General features: G+C 45.4%; 1 protein-coding gene, 1 non-coding gene and 1 pseudogene across 4 annotated transcripts; 1 reads left to right on the forward strand and 2 right to left on the reverse strand.

The window, feature by feature from the left end:
- Positions 1-347: 347 nt before the first annotated feature.
- LOC110310048 (large ribosomal subunit protein eL27 pseudogene) lies at positions 348-3,533 on the forward strand (annotated as a pseudogene).
- Positions 2,956-22,281, reverse strand: Ntaq1 (N-terminal glutamine amidase 1). Of its 3 annotated transcripts, XM_085831670.1 has the most exons (6): positions 22,063-22,281; positions 14,632-14,731; positions 12,174-12,224; positions 9,408-9,556; positions 8,282-8,406; positions 2,956-3,707 (listed from the first exon to the last, which is right to left on the reverse strand). In XM_085831670.1, the coding sequence occupies exons 1-6, from the start codon at positions 22,149-22,151 to the stop codon at positions 3,598-3,600; spliced, it is 624 nt and encodes a 207-aa protein (XP_085687796.1). In that variant the 5' UTR covers positions 22,152-22,281; the 3' UTR covers positions 2,956-3,597. The 3 variants fall into 3 exon arrangements, 2 of the variants coding, with proteins under 2 accessions (XP_085687796.1, XP_021039590.1); XR_015045583.1 differs by lacking the exon at positions 2,956-3,707 and having other exon boundaries at positions 14,624-14,731; XM_021183931.3 differs by lacking the exons at positions 8,282-8,406; positions 9,408-9,556 and having other exon boundaries at positions 14,624-14,731.
- On the reverse strand, positions 16,346-16,472 carry LOC115029498 (small nucleolar RNA SNORA11). Its single transcript, XR_003835067.1, has one exon. It is a non-coding gene; the product is annotated as a small nucleolar RNA SNORA11 (small nucleolar RNA).
- Positions 22,282-23,260: the final 979 nt, after the last annotated feature.

Consider the following 23,260-nt stretch of genomic DNA (forward strand, 5'->3'; position numbering starts at 1 on the left):
AAAAAAAAAAAAGAAAGTGGAGCCTACTATACCTAGCTCTCAGTTTATCGTTTAGCTGTGCGGTGGTGGTGCCAGCCTTTAATCCCAGCGCTTGGGAGGCAAAAGCAGGTGGATCTCTGAGTTAAAGGACAGCCAGGGCTACACAGAGAAACTGTTTGAAAAACAACCACCACAAAAATTTAATTTAAAATTCAGAGTGATGGCTGTTATCAGCATGTCCTCATTCTTGCAGAGGATCTGAGTTTCACTCCCAACACCCACATCAAGCAGCTCACAACTGCCTGTAACTACACACACACATGTATATAAATCAATGATTGAAAACTGTTTCTCGCTCCTTTCCTTTCTGCTGGGTGTGGGCTGCCTGCTGTCGAGATGGGCAAGTTCATGAAACCCAGGAAAGTGGTGCTGGTCCTGGCCGGACGCTACTCCGGACGTAAAGCCGTCATCGTGAAGAACATTGACGATGGCATCTCAGACCGCCCTTACAGCCATGCCCTGGTGGCTGGAATTGACCGCTATCCCTGGAAAGTGACAGCTGCCATGGGCAAGAAGAAAATCGCCAAGCGATCCAAGATCAAGTCCTTTGTGAAAGTTTATAACTACAACCACCTCATGCCCACAAGGTACTCTGTGGATATCCCCTTGGACAAGACTGTTGTCAACAAGGATGTGTTCAGGGACCCAGCTTTGAAACACAAGGCCAGGCGGGAGGCCAAGGTCAAGTTTGAGGAGCGATACAAGACAGGGAAGGGAAGAACAAATGGTTTTTCCAGAAGCTTCGCTTTTTGTATATTTTTGTTTTGGTCATTAAAAATTTAAAAAAAAAAAAAGAAAACTGTTTCTCAGGACCTGCAGAGGTAGCTCGGCAGTTAAGAGCACTAGCTGCTCTTCTAGAGGACCTGGGTTCAGTTGCCAGCCACCCACATGGCAGCTCACGCCTGGCTGTAACTCCAGTCCATAACTCCAGTTCCAGGGTTTTTGACACACACATACATGCATACAAAACACAGTGAGCATAAAAATTAAAAATTTTTTTTCAATTCAGTTAATTTGTGTGTGTGTGTGTGTGTGGTAGGTGCTGGGCGTTGAACGCAGTTTCTCTGGTTTGCATGGCAAGTACTTTATTGACTGAGCCACCTTCCCAACCCCAGAACAAGACAAGCTTCTTTTTCTTCTTTTGATTTTTCAAGACAGGGTTTCTCTGTGTAGCCCTGACTGTCCTGGAACTCACTCTGTAGACCAGGCTGGCCTTGAACTCGGAAATCCACCTGCCTCTGCCTCCCAAATGCTGGGATTAAAGGTTGGCCACCACCACCACCAGGCTCAGGCCAGGAATCTTTTAAATGACCACCCAAGGTCATTCAAATATCCATAAAAAAGAAACTGTCAGCTGGGCGGTGGTGGGGAAGTAAGTAACATTTCCTAACCGCTTAAGACCCCTGAATAAATCGAATGGTAGAGGACTCCTACCAAATGGAAAGTCTCTATTTTTTTTTAAGACTTATTAATTTATTTTATATGCAAACACTGAAGCTGTCTTCAGATACACCAGAAGAGGTCATCAAATCCCATTACAGATACCATGTGGTTGCTGGGAACTGAACTTAGCACCTCTGAAAAAGCAGTCGGTGCTCTTAACTGCTGAACTATCTCCAGCCCGGAAAGTTTAAGTAGAAAACTGATCTTAAAGAGCAAAAAGATAAGGCATACTTTCTGTAAGAAATTGCTCATTAAACTGGGTGTGGTAAAACTGCCATGAGTTCAAGACCAGCCCAGACTGCACAGAGCATATAGGGTCAAGCCTATGTTCCACAGAAAGACTGCCTCTAAATAAATAAATAAATAAATAAATAAATAAATAAATAAATAAGGCAAGCAAACAAACAGAATCACAAATGAGAGATATCATTACTATGCAAAAATCTTTACTTAAAATTTTAAGATTAGGGCTGGAGAGATGTCTCAGTGGTTAAAAGCACTGACTGCTCTTCCGAATGTCCTTAGTTCAAATTCCAGCAACCACGTGGTGGCTCACAACCATCCCTAATGAGATCTGACGTCCTCTTCTGGGGCATCTGAAGACAGCTACAGTGCACTTAGATATAATAATAAATAAATCTTTTAAAAAGTAAAAAAAAAAAAAATATATATATATATATATATATATATATATATATATATATAAATATGACTAACCAGGCAGTGGTGGTACACGCCTTTAATCCCAGCACTTGGAAGGCAGAGGCAGGTGGATTTCTGAGTTTGGGGCCAGCCTGGTCTACAAAGTGAGTTCCAGGACAGCCAGGGCTACACAGAGAAACCCTGTCTCGTAAAAACCAAAAATAAATAAATAAATAAGACTAATGTCAAATTTCAAAGGTGTCTTCTAGAAGGAAGGTGTGCTAATGTATTATAAAGCAATGTTTTGCTTTGTTTTGCTTTTTTTCATCTGTAACTGAGACATTCTTAGGTATTTCTGATCAGGACTGATATAAGGGGATGAGGAAAAATGGCCATTAGTAAAGTGGTGGCCACATAGGTATCAGGAGCTGAGTTCAACCCCCAAAGCCACAAAAAGCTAAGCAAGACAGCCTGTGCCTGCCACCACCATGATAGCTGAGGAGACAGAGCCAAGAGAACTCCTGGGCTCACTGGACAGGAAGGGTGGCACCATCAGTGAGCTCTAGGTTCAGTGAGATACCCTGTCCTCCCAAATAAGGAACAATCACTGAGAAAGATACTTACTGTCAATCTCTGTCCTACACACACATACACACACACACACACACACACACACACACACACACACACACACACACGACTGACTGAGTTAACCTCGGTGGTTTGGTACCTGCCACAAACTCAGTGTGGCCATGGATTCAATCATCAACAATGCCCAATTCCACCCCAGAAAAAAAAAAAAGCACAGATTCTTCAAAAGCGAAATTAATTTTAAGTCAATTTTATTTAAAACTACATATATAAGTGGGTCAAATAGCACTCAGACAAGATATCTGCAACTTTTTTAAACATCGTAGTCCAAAAAGACTAATACTTATAGCTGATTCAGCTCACAATACTGTCCCTTACCAAGCAGCAGTGCTGTCTCTAGAAACATTTTACCAGGACCTCTAATGGGCAACAGAGTCTTAGAGCCACAGGCCACAAACCTGTGCTCAAGGAGTTTAGAGTCTAGCCAGTCAGGAAGCAGAGGAAGCAGACAAAAGGAGCTGACTCCAAGTCCACACCTCTAGTTTTACAAAAGCAATTGCTGGCCTACGTCATCACACACTGAAGTAAGCAAGCCATGGAAACATTTTAGCAACCATATACAGAATGTGGCATATCTATGTCTGAGGCTGGGGTCTGACTATTTAGGGTTGGAGATAGAACTCTGGGGTAGATGCCCAGCCTAAAATAAGGGGGTGGGGGACTTAGTCATTCATTTTCATCTGTGTTCACTAATGTTTCCACTCACTTTTAGTGAGAACTATATCCCTCTAGGCCACCTGTACCATGCTCTCTCTTAAAAGGAAGGATGGCTTACTCAGACCCTAGACTAGAGCTTCTCTAGCTGCACGCCTGGCGTCAGGCTCAGTAGGTTTTGCTGCTGAACCGATGCACAAACTCAGGCAGCGTGTAGACAGCTCCCCATCCTACTGCAGGGTCCATGCTGATGAAGTCGTTCAGGTTCATTTTGGAGTCTAGAAAAGAACATAAAAGTGTCCGCTGAAATAAATAAAGGTTAGCAGCAACAGAAGAACACAGAAACCTAAGGGGTGAGGAGTCCACTCAAAAAAACAGGAGTTCAAGATCACTCTTGCAATGTTCTCGCATCAAACACATAGCAATCTCTTCAAGACATAGCATCGCATCACCCTATGGAAGGACGGTCCAGAGTGTAATGGCCAATAGTCTTCTCAAATTTCAAGGTGGTACAAGAGAGGAAAGAAAGGGAACTGTCACCGACTGGTGGAAACAAAAAAAGCTTTGACAACTAAATGCCATATCCCTGAGTTAGATTCTGCACCAGACATAAGGAGTGAGTGAGGAGCCCTGAAACACTGAGCAGTGTTATTAATGCTTCCATGGTTATATGCTACTGTTTACACCAAAGACGTGGAGAGGTGGCTCAGCAATTAAGAGCACACTGACTGCTCTTCCAGGGGGTCTGGGTTTGATGCCTAACAGCCACACACATGGCGGCTCACGACCATCTGTAACTCCAGATCAAGGAGATCTGATGCCCTCTTCTGACTGGACACAAAGGTATACTACCATACATACAGGCGAAACCCCCATATGAATTAAAAATAAAAAAAGTTTTACATCATTAAAAACAGAAAACTTAAGACTAAGGGAACCTGAGGGAGGGTTACGCAAGAACTCTGTCCTACTTAGCAAATTTTCTAGAAGCCTGAAATTATTTAAAAATAATTTTGTAGAAAGGGCGCATACATAATCAAACTGTCAATCTCTAAGCTAAATGGGCAAGTTACAGGAAATTCAAAGGGACAGCAAGGACAAAGTCACAAACAACGCGTTGTCACTCTTATTCCCAGTGTCTTCAATATAGATGGCAAGGAAAGAGAATATGCATATTAAAAAATATTCTGTTTGTTTGTGAGACAGGGTTTCTCTGTATAGCCCTGGCTGTCCTGGAACTCACTTTGTAGACCAGGCTGGCCTTGAACTCAGAAATCTGCCTGCCTCTGCCTCTGCCTCCCAAGTGCTGGGATTAAAGGCGTGCGCCACCACTGCCCGGGTAAAAAATATTCTTAAGGAAGCAGGGAGCGATGGCTAAGAGCACTGGCGGCCATTGCAGGGGACCCAGGCTCAGTTCTCAGCACTCACATGCAACTCACAACCATCTGTGACTCCAGGGGATGCAACACCCTCTTCTGGGTCTGAGGGTACATGCATGCAAGCAAGCAATCATGAATAAAACAAATCTGTTCTTTCTTTTCTTTTCTTTTCCTTTTTTTTTAAGAGTTAGAGGCATTGTGGCATACACCTTCAATCCCAGCCCTCAGGGAGGAGATCTCTATGAATTTAAGACTAGCCTGGGGCTGGCGAGATGGCTTAGCGGGTAAGAGCACTGACTGCTCTTCCTCTTCCAAAGGTCCTGAGTTCAAATCCCAACAACCACATGATGGCTTACAACCACCCATAATGACGCCCTCTTCTGGCGTGTCTGAAATCAGCAACCGTGTACTTATGTATAATAATAAATAAATCTTAAAAAAAAAAAAAATTGCCTGGTCTACAGAGTGAGCTTCAGGCCAGCCAGGAATACATAGTGAGATCCTAAGTAGAGTAGGAGAGTGTCCGCATTTCTAAGTCTAAAGTAAGTAAATAAGAGAGGAGCTGCAGAGATGGCTCCCAAGTTAAGAGCATTTGTTCTTGCAGAGGACCTAGGTTTGAATCCCAGCACCTAGATGGTGGCTCACAATTCCAGTTTCAAGAGAGCCAATGTCCCCATTTGACCTCCTCAGCACCATGTGGTGCACAGACACACAAAAGCAAAACATTCATATGTATAAAATATTATAAAAATAAAATTTTAAGAATAAAAGGGAAAGGGGAAAACAGTGTAATTACTTTTTTTTTTTGTTTTGTTTTTTCAAGACAAGGTTTCTCTGTATAGCCCTGGCTGTCCTGGAACTTGATTTGTAGACCAGGCTGACCTCGAACTCAGAGATTTTCCTGCCTCTGCCTCCCAAACACTGAGATTAATGGTATGTGCTAATAACATTTTGATATCATTATCAATTTTTTGGGGGGTGGGGTGTTGAGACAGGGTTTCTCTGTGTAGCCCTGGCTGTCCTGGAACTCACTTTGTAGACCAGGTTGGCCTCGAACTCAGAAATCTGCCTGCCTCTGCCTCCTGAGTGCTGAAAAATGTTTTAAATAAAATAAAAAAACACTTTTTAAATGTTTTTTTTTTTTATTGAGCATTTCATATGATGTATTTTGGCCATATTTTTTCTCTTCCTAAAACTTCTCTAAAATTTCCCCATAAAACAATATTCTTGGGCTGGAAAGATGCCTCAGCTGTTAAAAGCACTGACTGTTCTTCCAGAGGTCCTGAGTTCAATTCCCAGCAACCACCTGGTAGCTCACAACCATCTGTAATGGAATCTGATGCCCTCTTCTGGTATGTCTGAAGACAGCTATTGTGTACTCTTACACATAAAATAATTCTTAAAAACAAACAAACAATATTCTTCGGGCGTGGTGGCGCACGCCTTTAATCCCGGCACTCGGGAGGCAGAGGCAGGCAGATTTCTGAGTTCGAGGCCAGCCTGGTCTACAAAGTGAGTGCCAGGACAGCCAGAGCTACACAGAGAAACCCTGTCTCAAAAAACCAAAACAAAAAACAAACAAACAAACAAACAAAAAACAATATTCTTAAGACAGTCAGGATTGTTTATGTGGTACATGGGGGGCTGTGCATCACATATGTGGAAAATGGAGGTCAACATTCAGTGTCTTCCTTGGTAGCTCTCCACCTCATGTTTTAAGAGAAGGTTCCTTCCTCATGGACGCTGGACTTCACTGGTCCAACTAATGTAGCCAGCTTCAGGGATCCACCCGTCCTGTGCTAGGATTAAAGATGCACATCACGGGAGAGATAGCTCAGCAGTTAAGAGCACTGACTGCTCTTCTAGAGGTTCTGAGTTCAAATCCCAGCAACCACATGGTGGCTCACAACTACCCAAAATGAGATGATGCCCTTTTCTGGTGTGTCTAAAGACAGCTACAGTGTACTTACATATAATAATAAATAGATCTTTAAAAAAAAAAAAAAGGTTGGATATCACACCTGGCCTCTGTGTGGGCACTGAAGATCCAAACTCAGCTGGGCAGTGGTGGCACACACCCTTAATCCCAGCACTCGGGAGGCAGAGGCAGCTAGATCTGTGAGTTCAAGGTCAGCCTAATCTACAGAGTGAGTTCCAAGACAGTCAGGGCTACAGGGAAAAACTGTCTCTAGGAGACAGGGATATAGGGTAGGGATGGGGTGGGGTGGTAGGGTAGGGTAGGGGGGTTGGTGGATCCAAATCAGGTCCCCATGCTTGTTTGGCAGGCATTTGACCAACTTAGCCCTCTTCCCAGCTCGCATTACAGATTACATTTACATGTGCAGAAGCTAACTAAAGCCTAGCATAAACTGAGTAATGGCACCTGATGAGCTACCATCAAAGCCAAAGGACTGATAATCGTTCACACACTTCAGATATGCTAGCTATTTTATGCTTTCTTCCCCACATGCCCTTGCCCTGTTTCTGCAGAATCCTGCCCAGACTGCAGGCCACTTTTCTGCAGACTGCATTAGTCACATGAAGGGATGATATTGCCCATAACTGGAATGGTGCGAAAGATCTACAATCAGAGATAATGTCTCAAAGGCATCGGAACGCTGAGCAACAGTAAAAAGGGTGACCAGCCTGCTCTGTTCCTAACTGTCAAGGCACCCTCAACTGGACTGCTGCCCAGCACAGAAAGGAAGTGAGAGGCGCGATAAAACTCTGGGAATGCAGGTTTATTACAGGGTTACTGACAGCTCACACATCGGGAGGATGCACTGGGGGTTTCTTCTACCAGTGACTAGAACCCCACCATGGCGATGTGCTACTGATTCCAGTAGGACACACCAGTGTGGCGGCAGAATCCCAGCAGATGTGTACAATAATCAAGCAGCTGGCTACTGCCGTGGCTTCTGTTCCTCTGCACTTACTCTCTGTGCCTCATGCAGAATCCAGGAAGCACAGAGGACCTGTGCCCTCATTTATCCTCTCCACTCCGGGAGCCTCTCCAAAGATGACTAAGTGTAACAGGCGGAGGGGGCTCATGCCTTTAGTCCCAGCGTTTGGGAGGCAGAGGCAAGCGGACTTCTGTGAGTCAGAGGCCAGTCTGGTCTAGAGAGCAAGCTCCAGAACAGTCAAGGCTACAAAGAGAAACCCTGTCTCAAAAAACAAAACAAAACAAGCCCGAATAAGGGAAACATGGATCTGAGCAATGGGCAGGCAAAGCCCCGGCTCACCTCCAGTTTCTTTTTTTTTTTTTTTTTTATAAACTCTTTTTTTTTTTTTTAAGATTTATTTATTTATTATATGTAAGTACACTGTAGCTGTCTTCAGACACTCCAGAAGAGGGAGTCAGATCTTGTTACGGATGGTTGTGAGCCACCATGTGGTTGCTGGGATTTGAACTCCTGACCTTCAGAAGAGCAGTCGGGTGCTCTTACCCACTGAGCCATCTCACCAGCCCTCACCTCCAGTTTCAATGCAGGGGTACTCTGGGGGAGGTTCTCTCCAGTTCCCACTGGAGTCTTTCATGTGAGACCGGTCAGAAGCGAAGTGCTTCAAGTAGGAGTCAGCACGAACCACTCTAAATTTCCTGCAGGGAAATCAACACACGCTTATGTCAGGGAGGTACCACAGCTGGCCATCCAACTCATTGCTAAAATGGGCTCTGATCTATGATATGCACAAGGCTACTCAGGAAGTCTGGCACGGATACCAATGCATCTACATGTACGTGGCTAATACCTATTAAACAAGCTGAAGGAGGTGACTGAAACCCCAACCCACGCAAGGACAGAGAGTAAATCTACCCAGCTGTTTTTATGTACACACAAGGGGCACATAATACTGATGATATTACATGTGAGGGGCAAAGGGTAGGACTTTTGTTGTTGCCTTGCAACTTTCTTGGTTTTGATAACATTAGCCATGCTCACACTCCAGGAACAAGCAATCCTCAACACATCTGAAAGAGAATGTTGAGAAGCTCATCACGCTTTTTTCTTTTTTTTTTTTTTTTGGTTTTTCGAGACAGGGTTTCTCTGTGTAGCCCTGGCTGTCCTGGCACTCACTTTGTAGACCAGGCTGGCCTCGAACTCAGAAATCCGCCTGCCTCTGCCTCCCGAGTGCTGGGACTAAAGGCGTGCGCCACCACGCCCGGCGCTTTTTTCTTAATACATGTGCCGTGTGTGTGTGTGTGTGTGTGTGTGTGTGTGTGTGTGTGTGTGTTCTGTGTGTTCAAAGGTTACCTATGGGTATCAATCTCTCTTTCCACCATGTGGATCTCAGAGATGGAGCTTGGGTCTTCAAGCTTGGCTGGTCCTCAGCACACTAATATTTCTAATGCCACCACCCCTTATATGATGAGGCACCTTTGAAACTTTAAGATGCTCTTAAGTTCTTATAGAACAGGCACACCAATAATGCAGAAACAGGGGGACAGAGACAGAGGGGAGAAGGGAGGGGAAGCAAAGAGGGGGGAGGGGAAAAGAAAGGAGAAGACAGAGGGAGAGAAGGAGGGAGGCAGAGAGGACTGCTGTGTACACACCAAGTCTTACTTCAGAAAATCAGTAACTTAGTACTGAGTTTCCTCACCTCCTAAACTGCAGATGAATGTCATCATCAGACTTAAGGGCATCTTCTATGTAAATGTCGAAAGGGCAGGGAAATGGCAAAATAGTGTCAAGATCATAAATGAAGCTCTGTCCTTCCCTTGACACATGAAGCAGAACCACATGGTAGTCCTAGGAATAATAATCACTGAGGTTAACCCAGGTAGTGGAGGACGGTCCGTTCCAGCATTGCAAGGTCAGCGCACAAGCATCAGCAGGAAAGCAGCAGCCAGGCTAACGTCACCCTCCTCGGAATACCAAAGCTAGACGATAATAAAAGGCAAAGCCGCAATACTGAAAAACAGCCAGTGACCGGGAAATGTCTCAACAACCGCAGTGTGTGACACACTGTTCCGTGATATCCAATGTTCTACAGTTGAACAGGAAAACCAATTGTAGGACACAGATGTATTTTGTATTATATTTTAAAGTATGATCATCTAAAGATGGACGCGTGCATTCAAAAGTGTACGCTCATTCACACATATGAATGCTGAGGCGGCAGCTACAGAGATAGCTTCCACACACTGGATCTTCGCTATTCCCCCAAAGAAACCCTTTGGTTGAAGGTTTACTTATCAGGGTGAGATGAGACAGACAGTGGAGGCTTCAAGAGGTGAGGCCAGGATGGATGAGGTGACACACACTCCAACACTCAAGAGGGAGAGGCAGGTGGGTCCCTGTAAGTCCAAGGCCAGCCTGATACACATAGAGAGTTCCAGGCCAGCCAGAACTACATACTGAGACCTTAACAACAAAAACACAGTGAAGCCTAGTGAGAAGTCTGCTAGTCACTGGAGGAGAATCACTGAAGGAGATATTGGGAGCCCAGTCCTTTCCCCTTCTCTCTCTCTCTCTTTGGCTCTGCCCCACCACGTGTAGCTGCCGCACTCCAGTCACAAATGCAGAGCCAAGCAGTCATAAACTGAAACCAGAAACGAGCACAAAATAAACCTTTCCTGTGCTCATCTGGGGCTTCCCGGGGCTGGGGCGAAGAAGGATGCAACGTTCCAATTTGTATTACTCTTCTAATAAAAAAAACGTTAAACCAAAAAAAAAAAAAAAAAAAAAGAAAAGAAAAGAAAAGAAAAAAGGAAACCAAACCAAGCAGCCAAGCTCTCATCTGCCTGAGAAGGATCTCACCTCAAGGGAGGAGAAAGTCAGCTCTCATAGCCCTGCCTGGTGACAGAATGAACGCCACTACCTCTTACTCTCATTGTATGGCAATGTATGGCAATGCAGGCACTCCAAGGTGGAAGGTGCTGACTGGTCTGTAAGCTCACAGGCTGGCGAGCCTAGAGTCCACAGTAGGGCAACAGAAACAAAACAGATACAAGGCACTGCCAGCACCAGCTGACGGTTAGGAGGGCACGGGGCTCTCAAGGGACATGAACGCAACGCTGGTGTTTCAAGCCCAGGAGACTGTGCACTAGAACACCCGCTGAGCTTAAAAGCCGCTCACAGCACCTCTGTTTCCTCTGCACGCTAACGCTTTCCCTATGAGATGGAAGGATATGAATACAGGAAACACCATGTGCCCAATGCTCCCTGCACTACAGCTCCAAGTGACGAAAGGAGAAATGGGTTGTCTATCCAGTGCACGCACGCACGCACACACGCCCTCCCTCCCTCCCTCCCTCCCTCTCTCCCTCCAGGAGTTAAGAGCTGCTCCCCCTAAGAGTCCCACTTCCTCCTGGCCTGATGACTTTGTACTTTCCTCCACCACGGCAACTGCCAGTCACCTTTACCTAGGACTTAGTGAAGAATGACTTAGCCAAAGACGACTCAGCAGGAAAAGGAATCAGCCACAAAAGCCTGACAATTCAACTTCAACTCCTGGGACCCATGTAACAAGCCATGGATATGGTGTTGTTGGTAATGTATGGCAATGTATGGCAATGCCGGCACTCCGAGGTGGAAGGTGCTGATGGGTCTGTAAGCTCACAGGCCTAGAGGCCACAGTAGAGCAACAGAAACAAAAGAAACTCTGCCTCCACACGGCAGGTGAGAAGCAACACTATAAGATTGTATTTTCCCCTCTGTGTGCACCTGCTACACATGCACACACATGCAGTAGACAAATCATAAAATAAATATTCAGAAAAAATACTAAGCCTGGTGGGGGGGGGGAGTGAGAAGGGGAGAGAGAGTGAGAGAGAACATGCAAGAGCACACACTAAATCTTGAAGCTTTCTCTAGATAAACTAACACGGAAACTTATACTTTTTAATCAGTCTCCAGATAAGTCAAACATGCAGCCAGGCTATTATGTAATACCTGACACAAACAACCTAAGTGGGGAACAGTTTATTTTGGCTCATGGTTTCAGAGACTACAGCCAACCAACCCTACGGGAAAGGCATAATGCAGGGAGTGACTGTCCACAGCAACAGGAACAGGAAGCAACTGTTCCTCACATGACAACAGGCTAGGAGAAAGAGAGAAAGAGAACACCCCTCATAACCACAGGTAGGTAGGTAGAACCTTCAGGGCCCAGTCCCAGTAACACACTTCTGCTACCTAGACCTCAGGTCTCATGGGTTCCACAGCCTCACAGAACAGCACCCCCAGCTAGGGGATGTCCATAGTGCTTCTACCCCAGGCATCCTTTCTCAGAAGGTCCTTTTACTAACAATTGTCATAGCCTTGCTCTAGTGTCACTTCAATTCCGTAGTCTTCACTACAGCAAACTGGTCACTCAGAGGCCACACAGAACAACGCATCAGAGACGCTCAGGTGGCCATCTTACCCAGATCACAGGTCCATTCTCAGGTCTTGCCTGCTGTTTCCAAATAGGTACCTACAAAATATAGGATATCCGTGAGTTTCACTCAAATCCTGTAGATCCTCTAAAGCAGCACACTGATGAGCAATAAACTAACCCTCTGCTGGGTGAGCAATGTGGAGGGCTTGCTGCTCTTGCAGAGGGAGGACCCAGGAATTCCAGTTCCACGGACTCCAACCTTCTTCTGCCTTCGGTAGGCACAGTGCACACAAGGTACACAGACATATATGTAGGCAAACATACATACATATTACCCCCCTCCCAAAAAAAAAAAAAAAAAAACAGGGCCGGGCGTGGTGGCGCACGCCTTTAATCCCAGCACTTGGGAGGCAGAGGCAGGCGGATTTCTGAGTTCGAGGCCAGCCTGGGCTACAGAGTGAGTTCCAGGACAGCCACGACTACACAGAGAAACCCTGTCTCGAAAAACCAAAAAAAAAAAAAACAAAGAAAATCAGTCAAGCATGCTTGCACACACCTTTAATCCCAACACTCAAAAGCAAAGGCAGGTGGTTCTCTGTGAATATAAAGCCTGGTCTACATAGTGAGTTCCAGGCCAGCCAAGGCTCCATAGTGAAACCTTACCTCAGAAAAAAATAATTAAGCTAACTAAATTAAAATGTAAAATAAAAAATGTAGGGGCTGGGGGCTGGAGAGATGGCTCAGCAGTTAAGAGCACTGACTGTTCTTCCGAAGATCCTGAAATCAAATCCCGGCAACCACATGGTAGCTCACAACCATTTGTAATGAGATCTGACGCCCTCTTCTGGTGTGTCTGAAGATAGCTACAGCATACTTAGATATAATAATAAATAAATCTTTAAAAAAAATGTTGGGCTGGGTGTGGTGGTGCACGACTTTAATCCCAGCACTTGGGAGGCAGAGGCAGGTGGCTTTCTGAGTTCGAGGCCGGCCTGGTCTACAAAGTGAGTTCCAGGACAGCCAGGGCTACACAGAGAAACCCTGTCTCAAAAAACCAAAACCAAAAAAAAAAAAAAAAAAAAAATGTTGGGGCTGGAGAGATGGCTCAGTGGTTAAGCTGTTCTTCCACACAACTGTCTATAACTCCAGTTCCAGAGGAACTAACACTCTCACACAGACATACATGCAGTCAAAACACCAATGCACATGAAATAAAAGTAAATAAGTCTCTTTTTTTTTTTTTTTTTGTTTTTCGAGACAGGGTTTCTCTGTGTAGCTCTGGCTGTCCTGGCACTCACTTTGTAGACCAGGCTGGCCTCAAACTCAGAAATCCGCCTGCCTCTGCCTCCCGAGTGCTGGGATTAAAGGCGTGCGCCACCAAGCCCGGCAATAAGTCTCTTTTTAAGAAATGAAAATGTTTATGTGTCCTCCAGAGAACAGAAAGGCTTGGATTGGCCAGGCAGTGGTGGCGCACACGCCTTTAATCCCAGCACTTGGGAGGCAGAGGTAGGCGGATTTCTGAGTTTGAGGCCAGCCTGGTCTACAGAGTGAGTTCCAGGACAGCCAGGGCTATACAGAGAAACCCTGTCTCAAAAAACAAAAAAAAAAAAAAAAAAAAAAAACAAAAAAGGTTTGGATTAGGAGATACAAGGCTAGTCAAGTCATGCCTTCCCATTCAGTTATTCATGAGACCTCTTTGCATCTTTCCTTCTTCATGTTTTTGGGTTGTTTTTCGAGACAGGGTTTTTCTGTGTAGCCTAGGCTATCCTAAAACTCACTCTGTAAATCAGACTAGTCTTGAACTCATAGATTCGCCTGCCTCCGCCTCCGCCTCCGCAATGCATCCACCACTGCCCATCTTCCTTCTTCGCTTTTATGTGGAGAAAGTTAGCAGGTCATGGCAGTACATGCCTGTAATCCCAGCCTTGGCGGCTACAAAATGAATGTGCGGCTACAGTGCCTTAGGTAACATGAGCCCTATCTCTAGAAACAGAAGTGAAATCACTAAAATAAATCTTGCCTGTTTCATAGAACTATTAACCCCAAATGAGATGGCACAATGAGTCACAAAAGTTTACTACAGCTCTACTTAAACTTCAGAGACAAACCTTTACTTCAAATCTGAGTTGCATGACTCTAACAGTACAATTTTTAAAAAGCTCTAAGCCATACAAAGAGCATACCTATAATCCCAGTACTCAGAAGGACACTAAGTCTGTGGCCACTCTGGTCTACACAGTGAGTTTCAGGTCAGCCAAGGTCTACAACACTTTGACACACTGTCTCAAAAAGAAAGGAAGGGAACGCAATCTGCATAAATACGCCATCACATAGTTCATCTCCTAGGAGTAAGGGAATGAATACTTCTAAATTGAATCTAAATGAAAATAATGTTTGAAAGCTTGCTGTTCCAAAGCATATAGACAGCACAGCGTCTATACTGCACTTTGCTTCTGAGGTCCCCCTGAACCTCATCTCCTTCTGCAATCACTTACCAACTTACCATCTTCTTCTCATTTGATATGAAGACTGCATGGCACTCCTCCAACAGATACTGGTTGTGTGTTTTGATGTATTCACAGAGCTTCCAAATGTTTTCCTCACTGAAATAAAACAACCGCTTAATCAATATAATTACAAGTGAACAGCTGTCTTTTGGATTTAAACAAAAAAAATCGATGAGGCTATAACTAGAGAAGACCTTAACCACCTCCTCTGACAGAGGGCTAGCAGGTGGCTTTAGTACAGTCAACAGCTGCTAGCCAACCTGTGTGTGTGCACATGTCCAGAGGGCCCTTACCTACCACAGAAGGCTGACTGTGGCCAGTAACACACTAACTCAGGACTCCAGAAGCTGAGGTAAGCAACTTTGCATGTTCTGGCTTCTCTAAGCACCTGCTTTTCTCCTCTGTAAGACTCACATTCTTACACCACGCTATAACCCTCTACAAATCCCAGTACTGGAGAGGCATATCTCTTCGAATTCAAAGCCAGACTGGGCCAAATAGTAAGGACCTGTTTCAAGAATAAATAGGGCTGGAGAGTTGGCTCAGTGATTAAGAGTGCCTGCTGCTCTTCTAGAGGGCCCTCGTTTGATTCTTAGCACCACATTTCAGCTCACAACTGCCTGTAAGTCCAGCTCCAGGGGAATCTGACACACAAACACAAACTCATATACACACTCACATACATATATAAATTAAAATAAACCAAAAACATTTCACTTTAAAAACAAAAGAAAATAAAATAAAGAAAAAGAAATCATTTTTAAAGTCTTTTAGAAGTTGGGCAGTGGTGGTACATATCTCTAATCCCAGCACTCCAGAGGCAGAGGCAGAGACAGAGACAGGCAGATCTCTGTGTTTGAGGCCAGCCTGATCTACAGAATGAGTTCCAGGACAGCCAGGGCTAAAGAAATCATGTCTCAGAAAGAAAAAAAAAAAAAAAAAAAAGTTCTTTTAGAAACTGAAATTCACCTTTTCTTGATCTGTCCCAGACAAATCTCTCCCTATGTGACAGGCCATTAGCCATCTGACATAGTGAAAACCCACCTAAGCAGTGCTCAGAGTGTCACACTGAGTCTCCTTCCCAAGCACAGGCAAGAACAGCCACTCCTAGCTGACTTCCCAGCTTAGCTTCTGGGTTCCTAGCTCTGTGTGATGAATCACAAACACCTCTGCTCAGGGTGTCAGCACCAATTTCTAGTCATCCACACCTCACTACCCGAGAGAGACTGAAACAGTGTGCAGGAAATTCATGAAATTATAGTAAACCAAAACTATTACAGAAATATACTTTTCTATTACATTTGGGGGGGGGGGTGATTTATGGATGCTCAGTGCATAAGTGGAAGTCAGAGGGCAAGTTTTCAGGGATTGTGGATTCCAGGGACTGAACTCTCTGGTCCTCCCGTTTGGTGGCCAATACCTTTAGCTCCCCAGGCCCCATCCACCCTTTTAAAAAAGATTCAGCGAGGGCAAAATAGCTCAGAGGGTAAAGGCCTGCGTGCACTCCTGGGGATGCGGGTGGTGAAGAGACAACCAACTCAGGTTCAGTCTTCATCCTCAGACCACCCATGGACTACTCACACATGAACCAACTATGCTCTAGACATCCCCCACCCCCACCCCCCAGCTAAGTACTGGAGCATACCCGGTACTGAGTCCTGTCTGTCCCACTGGGTTTGCCTGGAAGCCATGTGGATGAATAGGGGAGACACATGTAGGGGATCCATTCACAGAGAGGAAATTGCTTGTGCCCCTCATTACAGTGGTCCCAGATTCTTCTTGGGTGTGTTGTAAACAGAGAAGCCATTCTTCAGGCCCCCTGCTCTGAGCACACCCCATAACATCTTTATCCAAGTTCTGAGAAGACGTGTGTTGGTCTGGTCTACAGGAATTCTGAACTTTTAAGCACACACAATCTTCAAGGGCATATGAGACACAAATCATGGCTAAGTGCTTAGATAATGAATTAATGGCTACAGATGGAAAGAGGCCTACGGGCAAAGCACCAATTATCCCAGAGGGTCCATTAAAGATGCATAAAGAAAGCACAGAGGAGGGACTCATTAACTGAGAGAGAAGGGGAAACAGCAAAGGTACAGGTCAGCAGTTTCTCCTGTTTGCCTTGTCCCCATCTCCATCCTGAAGGTGGTTTGGGGTTAATGCACAGTCCAGGCGTCTACAAATAGCATTAGCAAGCAGAATACATGATATGGCTTGAAGACATACTGCCTGATATTTGTCAAGTTTCTGTGAATGTTACATAGGGTAAAAATAAATAAAATGTTCCAGATAGTGGTGCATGCCTATAAGCCCAGCACTCGGGAGGAAGAGGCAGGCAGATCTCTGAGTTTGAGGCCAGTCTGGTCTACAGATAGAGTTTCATGACAGCCAGGGTTACACAGAGAAACCCTGTCTCAATAATAGATAGGTAGCCGGGCGTTGGTGGTGCACGCCTTTAATCCCAGCACTCGGGAGGCAGAGGCAGGCGGATTTCTGAGTTCGAGGCCAGCCTGGTCTACAAAGTGAGTTCCAGGACAGCCAGAGCTATACAGAGAAACCCTGTCTCGAAAAGAAAAAAAAAAAGAAAAAAAAAAATAGATAGGTAGATAGAGCTGGAGAGATGGCTCAGTGATTAAGAACACTGACTACTTTTCCAGCAGACCTGAGTTCAATTCAGGAGGCAGGGTAGGTATCTCTCTTTGAGTTCAAGGCCAGCCTTGACAAAGCAAGTTTTTGGACAGGCAGTAAGATCCTGTTTTATAGGAAAGGAAAGAAAGGAAGGAAGGGAGGGAGGGAGGGAGGGAGGGAAAAAAGAAAGAAGGAGGAGGAGAAGGAGGAGGAGAAGGAGAAGGAAAAGGAAAAGGAAAGGGGGAAGTGTGGTCTGGAGTGATGACTCAGCAGTAAAAAGCACTTGCTGCTCTTCTCAAGGACCCAGCACTAAATCCAGTCTCGGGGGATCTTCTAGCCTCCTGGGTACCAGTTACTCATGTAGTGCATGGACATACATATAAACACATTAAAAAAAAAAAATCAACAGCCTTACACTCCTCCATTGTACTACCTGTAAGTCCAACTCTGAGGTAGAACCCTCGGGTAAAACTCAAGAGTTTTACAAGCTCTCAGATGACTCTTCAACACATTTAAACAGAAGAGTATGAAGTTTTGAGCAATATGAAACCAGCAGAAGATGAAAGAGTGTTACTTTCCCTGTTGCTATGGCAACATCTTTTTGTTTGTTTTTCTTTTTTGGTTGAGATAGGTTTTCTCTGTGCAGCCTTGGCTATCCTGGAACTAGCTCTGTATACCAGGCTGAGCCAAGGCATGTGCCACCTCCACCCAGCTGCCAACATCCTAAGGAAGGGTCTATTCTAGCTCAGAGGGGAAGGCATGCAACAGCTAGATGCCTTGTATCTATTGGCAGTCAGGGAAGCTGAGAGACAAATATGGTGCTCAGCTCTGCTTCTCATTTTTACTCAGGCAGGGACATCAGTCCACAGAATGTTGCCCACTTTTTGGGTGGATCTTCTATCTCCATTAATGCAATCTAAAATCTCCCACACAGACACGCCCACAGCCGACAGGTTTATCTCCCAGGTGACTGTAGATCCTGTCAAATCAACAATATTATCCATCACAGAGAAGTAGGCAAACAGGCCTATTAGGAAGCCAACAGACACCACGATGGCCGGAGAGCTCAACTGCAGCTCAGGAAGCCAAAAAGAGACCACCTATTTGTGGGAATCACATCTGGAGTTTACTTTGACTGACTTCTTGCTTGCAGTTAATGATGAGTGAGTCTGCTTACATTTGCCTTGGCGTGTTATGCATATATGTCCTTGAGAGACTAAGTCTAAAGCCTTAGTCAGACATAGATACTGTGTACCATATAAACTCCCCATGTAAGCATTTGTAGTCATAGTTCAACTTCCTGTCATGCTTTTGTTGCTGTGAAAAAAATACACTGGTTGCTGGCATGGTACTGACCAGCAGTCTTCCCATATCTGTCTCTTGCATCTGCTTTCTGCCTTTCCTATAATCACCCTCACTTCCATAGTGGTGGTTTCTGCTTTGACTGACCAGCTCTCGCACCTACTGGAGAGATGCCACCTCCTGTCCCTCCTCCATTCCATTTCACCATACCCCTTACTGCTCCTAGGAACCCTCACTGCATGTATTCTCGGAGCTTCTGAACAGTCTTTACTCCATGCCTGAAATGACCTTCTAATATCCACAAAGCGCCTATGCTTTTCCCTCAGATGTCTGTTCAGCATTATCTCATCAACCACGTTTCCCTTAAGTATCCTGACATAAAGTCATCATCTTTTCTCTCATCCTATGGTTCTCACAGTCTTTACCACCAACCAAACTTAGCTTATGGATGGCTGTCTGCTTTCCCCTCATTGAAATATAAGAATTGGGAGATCCTGACATGCTAAATCTGGCATGGCCTTGGTAGGACAGAATGATGATCCCTGCCCCTAGGACAGGGCTAGCAGGTGTGGGCATAATGCTTGCTTGTATAATTATGGACATTTTTTCACACTCCTCAGAGGAATGCCCTCCTCCCAGTTAACATCAATGACTCCATGAGAATCAGAGACAGCAGGAGTCCAGAAAACGAAGGTGTGGCTAATGTCTCAGCAAAATGGTAAATACTGTGACCCTCAGGACAGCCCTTAAGGCTGTGGGAAAGAGCTCTAAATACATGAGTTTGAAAATATATAATTTCTCAACTCTGCAAAAACATAAGGATGCAATATGAATTGTATAAGAAGCTTCACAGAGGGCTGGTGAGATGGCTCAGTGGGTAAGAGCACCCGACTGCTCTTCCAAAGGTCCAGAGTTCAAATCCCAGCAACCACATGGTGGCTCACAACCATCCGTAATGAGATCTGGCGCCCTCTTCTGGAGTGTCTGAAGACAGCTACAGTGTACTTACATATAATAAATAAATCTTAAAAAAAAAAAAAAAAAAAAAAAAAAAAAAAAAGAAGCTTCACAGATCTAAATAGACAAGAGGCAGCTACGCTATGTGACGCAGATTTCTGAGTTCAAGGTCAGCCTGGAACAGATCAAATTTAGGTCCAGGAGTGGTCAGGATGGTAATCTCCTGACAAGGTCCAAACTTGCTAAATTTACAAAAGCAGCCAGATCTCTGAATTCAATTACAACGCTAAAAAAAAGGGGGGGGGGATCTGCTTGTAGTCTCCTAAGAATTAAGGGCCTGGGGTCACAGGATTCATAGGATAATCAAAGGGGAACCTGGACTAAATAAAGGAATTGATATGTAAATAAAAAACTGGGCTTTGGGTATGTATGAAATGAGCTAGCAGAAAGAAATTGATAGCAGTTCTTAGAGAGCTGAGCTGTCTGGAGAACTCTGGAGGTTGAGAACAGCCTTCAAGAATTTTCTTTTTTCTTTCTTTCTTTCTTCCCGCACCCCCTCCCCCTGCCCCAGACAGGGTTTCTCTGTATAGCCCTGGCTGTCCTGGAACTCACCCTGTACACCAGGCTGGCCTCGAACTCAGAAATCCGCCTGCCTCTGCCTCCCAAGTGCAGGGATCAAAGGCGTGTGCCACCAAGCCCGGCTAAGAATTTTTTTCTAACAGGATTTGGAACCTGGTGGGACAATGTAAGGAGGGTGACCACAGCTCTTTTAGATCTTTTCATAGCTCTTTTAGAATTTTCTCTAATAAGATTTACTGACACAGCTCTGTTAGCATGTCTCCTAGTAGCTAAACAGAAAAAGCTGGCAGAAGAGCGAACACAGCTCTTTTAGAATCTTTTTCTGGCTTTCTGATTTTGATCAGAAAACCCAAAAATTACTTTTTGAATTTTTCTAACAGGATTTCTGACTTGGTCAGCAAACCCACGAGCTATCCAAAGAGCTTTTAGAATTTTTAATATCAGAGAGAGCTGTCTTGAGCAGAAAGCTAGCTGTTTCAACCAAAATGTTTTCAGAATAGCAAGAAAAAGCTGTCTCAAGCAAACACAGAGAGAGCAGTCTAGAAAGCCACATCAGCAGAACATAGACCGCCAGCATGGACCAACAATTGGACTTCAAGTAGTTTTCACTGCTCCCAAACACCCCTTCTTTCAGAAACCCGGTCCCAGCTGAGGCCGGTCCTTGGCACTGCCAGGAAATTTATCTACCTTGTTTACTGCTCTATCCTCCGTGCATAGAATTAACCAACATACATTTCACATCCCTATGAAATATTTACTAAATAAATGAAAGACACAGAGTATATGTTCCAGATAAAAACTAGCAGGATTTGGAAAGCAGGCGGAGCAGATCTACAATACAACAGCTAAAAAAGAAGGGCTCCCAACCACCATGTAGCCTCCGGAGCTCATTCCACTTAGTTGTGTGGTCTGGGACAAACCACAACCATTCTATAGTTCAGCCTTTGTAGTGTCAATAATTACCCCAGAACCTGTCTCCAAGACATCGCTCTACCACCCCCTGTTCTCAATCTGTGGGTCATGGGGTTGAATATCAGATATTTACACTACGATTCTTAACAGTAGCAAAATTAGTTGTGAAATAGCAACAAAGTTTTTACAGCTGTGGGTCACCACAAGAGGATCTGTATTAAAGGGTCGCAGCACTGGAAGATTGAGAACCAGGGCAAGCACTTGGACTGGAGCTAAAGTGGTCACTGGTCAGTCATAGCTAAATGTTAAGTTCTTAGAGTCCTTGTTTGAGTGGCCAGCTAGAGTTGAGAGGAGTACATTTAAATGATCCTGAGGCTTCTCCTGAGTTGGGATAGCAGTCCCTACACATAAGGAAGGTGAGGCCTAGGGACAAAAAAGGCAAGGTGAATGGTGTTTGCACAAGCAGCCTAGGACACTAACCTCACAATCCCGGGGCCTTGTGTAAAACAGCAGCACACCCTTCAGTACCTCAGAGTTCTTCCAAGCTACAGTCACAACAGTACCTACCTCTTGGGATTACTGTAAGGTTCAACTGAGTTAATTTACACCATGCACGCAATAAAAAAAAAAAAAAAAAAAAAAAAAAAAGCCTAGCATATGGCAAGGATGGTGCAAACGCAACCATTATCATCGTGCCAGTAAGGTAATCAGGGTAGCCAGTTGCCTGAACTGGATTTCCTACTACCACAAATTCTGTGTCTCCATTGTCTTTAAAATTATAAAGACGTATACTTCAACCTGAATCAATGCAGACTTCAACAGTCTCCAGCCTAACTCCCCTCCCTCCCTTGTCCCTATGCACTAAGACGCCCCGACTCCACCCCACTGCCCAGGCTCAGCTAAGGAGACCAGAAATGCGTTCCCCACCCTCCTCATCCCGGCGCTAAACCCGGGCAGTGTAGGCCGGGGGAGCATACAGAAGAGGGACGCATTGGTGGCGGCGCGCGAAACCGAGCATATTCCTGGGGACCGCGCCCGCGCTCTCTCACCAATAGCAGCTGTTGTAGACACATGCGTCCCGCGTAGGACAGGCCGGCTGGTACTGCGGGGCCGTGGCGGCGGGGCCGTCCCCCTCCATGACCCGAAGCTGTGGCTCACAGGACAACTAAACAACCCGCTGGCCGCAATTGTCGCCAGTCTCCCAGGAGGAGAGGACAACAGAGTAGGCGGCCAGGACAGTTTCCGGGTGGGAGAGCCGAGAGCCGGGTGGGCGGGGCCCCGTGCAGCGTGAGGGCGGAGCCCCGGATGACGAAGCCTGCGTGGTTCCGGGTGGGCGGGGCCTGAGAGAATGAGTGGGGTCTGAGGTGGGGGTGGGGCCTGAGGTGGGGTGGGGGTGGGGCGGGGCTGGTGGAGTGGGGGCTGGGAATGCGAATCTTAGGATGACTTGAACTGTGTAGTTCTTGCCAGGTTTTGCGTGGTGGGTGGAGCCTGTGGCAGAGCGGGATCCCACCCCCCACCCCCACCCCTTACCGGGACCCCAAACCAAACCGGTTCTTGAGCTACGCTGCGTGGATCTCCCATGGAGGGATTGCTTGTGTTGTTGCCAGTATTTAGATATGAGTTTCCGGATACACTTAAACTCCAGCTAAGGTTGCCCACTGTGTGAAACCAGAAGAAACTAAGAGATGCTTGGGCACACACGAAAGCTGAACCTTTAGAACAGGAACCTTTAGAGCAGGAACCGAGAAAGAAAGGCGAACGGGGGGGGGGGGGGGGGAGTGCAGTGCACCCAGATCTCACCATATTGTAATTTAATTTCTTCTCATCTGGATCTCTCTCCCTCTCCGTGTGTGTGTGTGTGTGTGTGTGTGTGTGTGTGTGTATTTTAAAGAAAAAAGTTTTAACCGGGTGTGATGACAGACACCTAAAGTCCTTGCATGCAGGAAACTGAAGCAGGAGGATTGCTTCAAATGCAAGGTGAGCCTGGACTACAAAAGAATTTTCTTTAAAAAAAAAAAAAAAAAAGATTTAAAGAGTCTGGATAGCATTTTGTGTTAATCATATTTATTTCCAAAAGGGAAGACACCAAATTGCTAAAACAGTGTTTATTCATAGTGAATTAAAGACATAGAGAACTGTCTCTATAGACATCCCAGTTTCCTGTGTGTGCTGTAAGTGCTCAGAGAACCTCCCTGCAAACACGCTGGACTTCTTAAGATTAGTTTATAGGCCACCCACAGACTCTCA

Source organism: Mus caroli, unplaced genomic scaffold (assembly GCF_978045245.1).
Source record: "Mus caroli unplaced genomic scaffold, Mus_caroli_1 scaffold_16, whole genome shotgun sequence".
Taxonomy (NCBI): domain Eukaryota; kingdom Metazoa; phylum Chordata; class Mammalia; order Rodentia; family Muridae; genus Mus; species Mus caroli.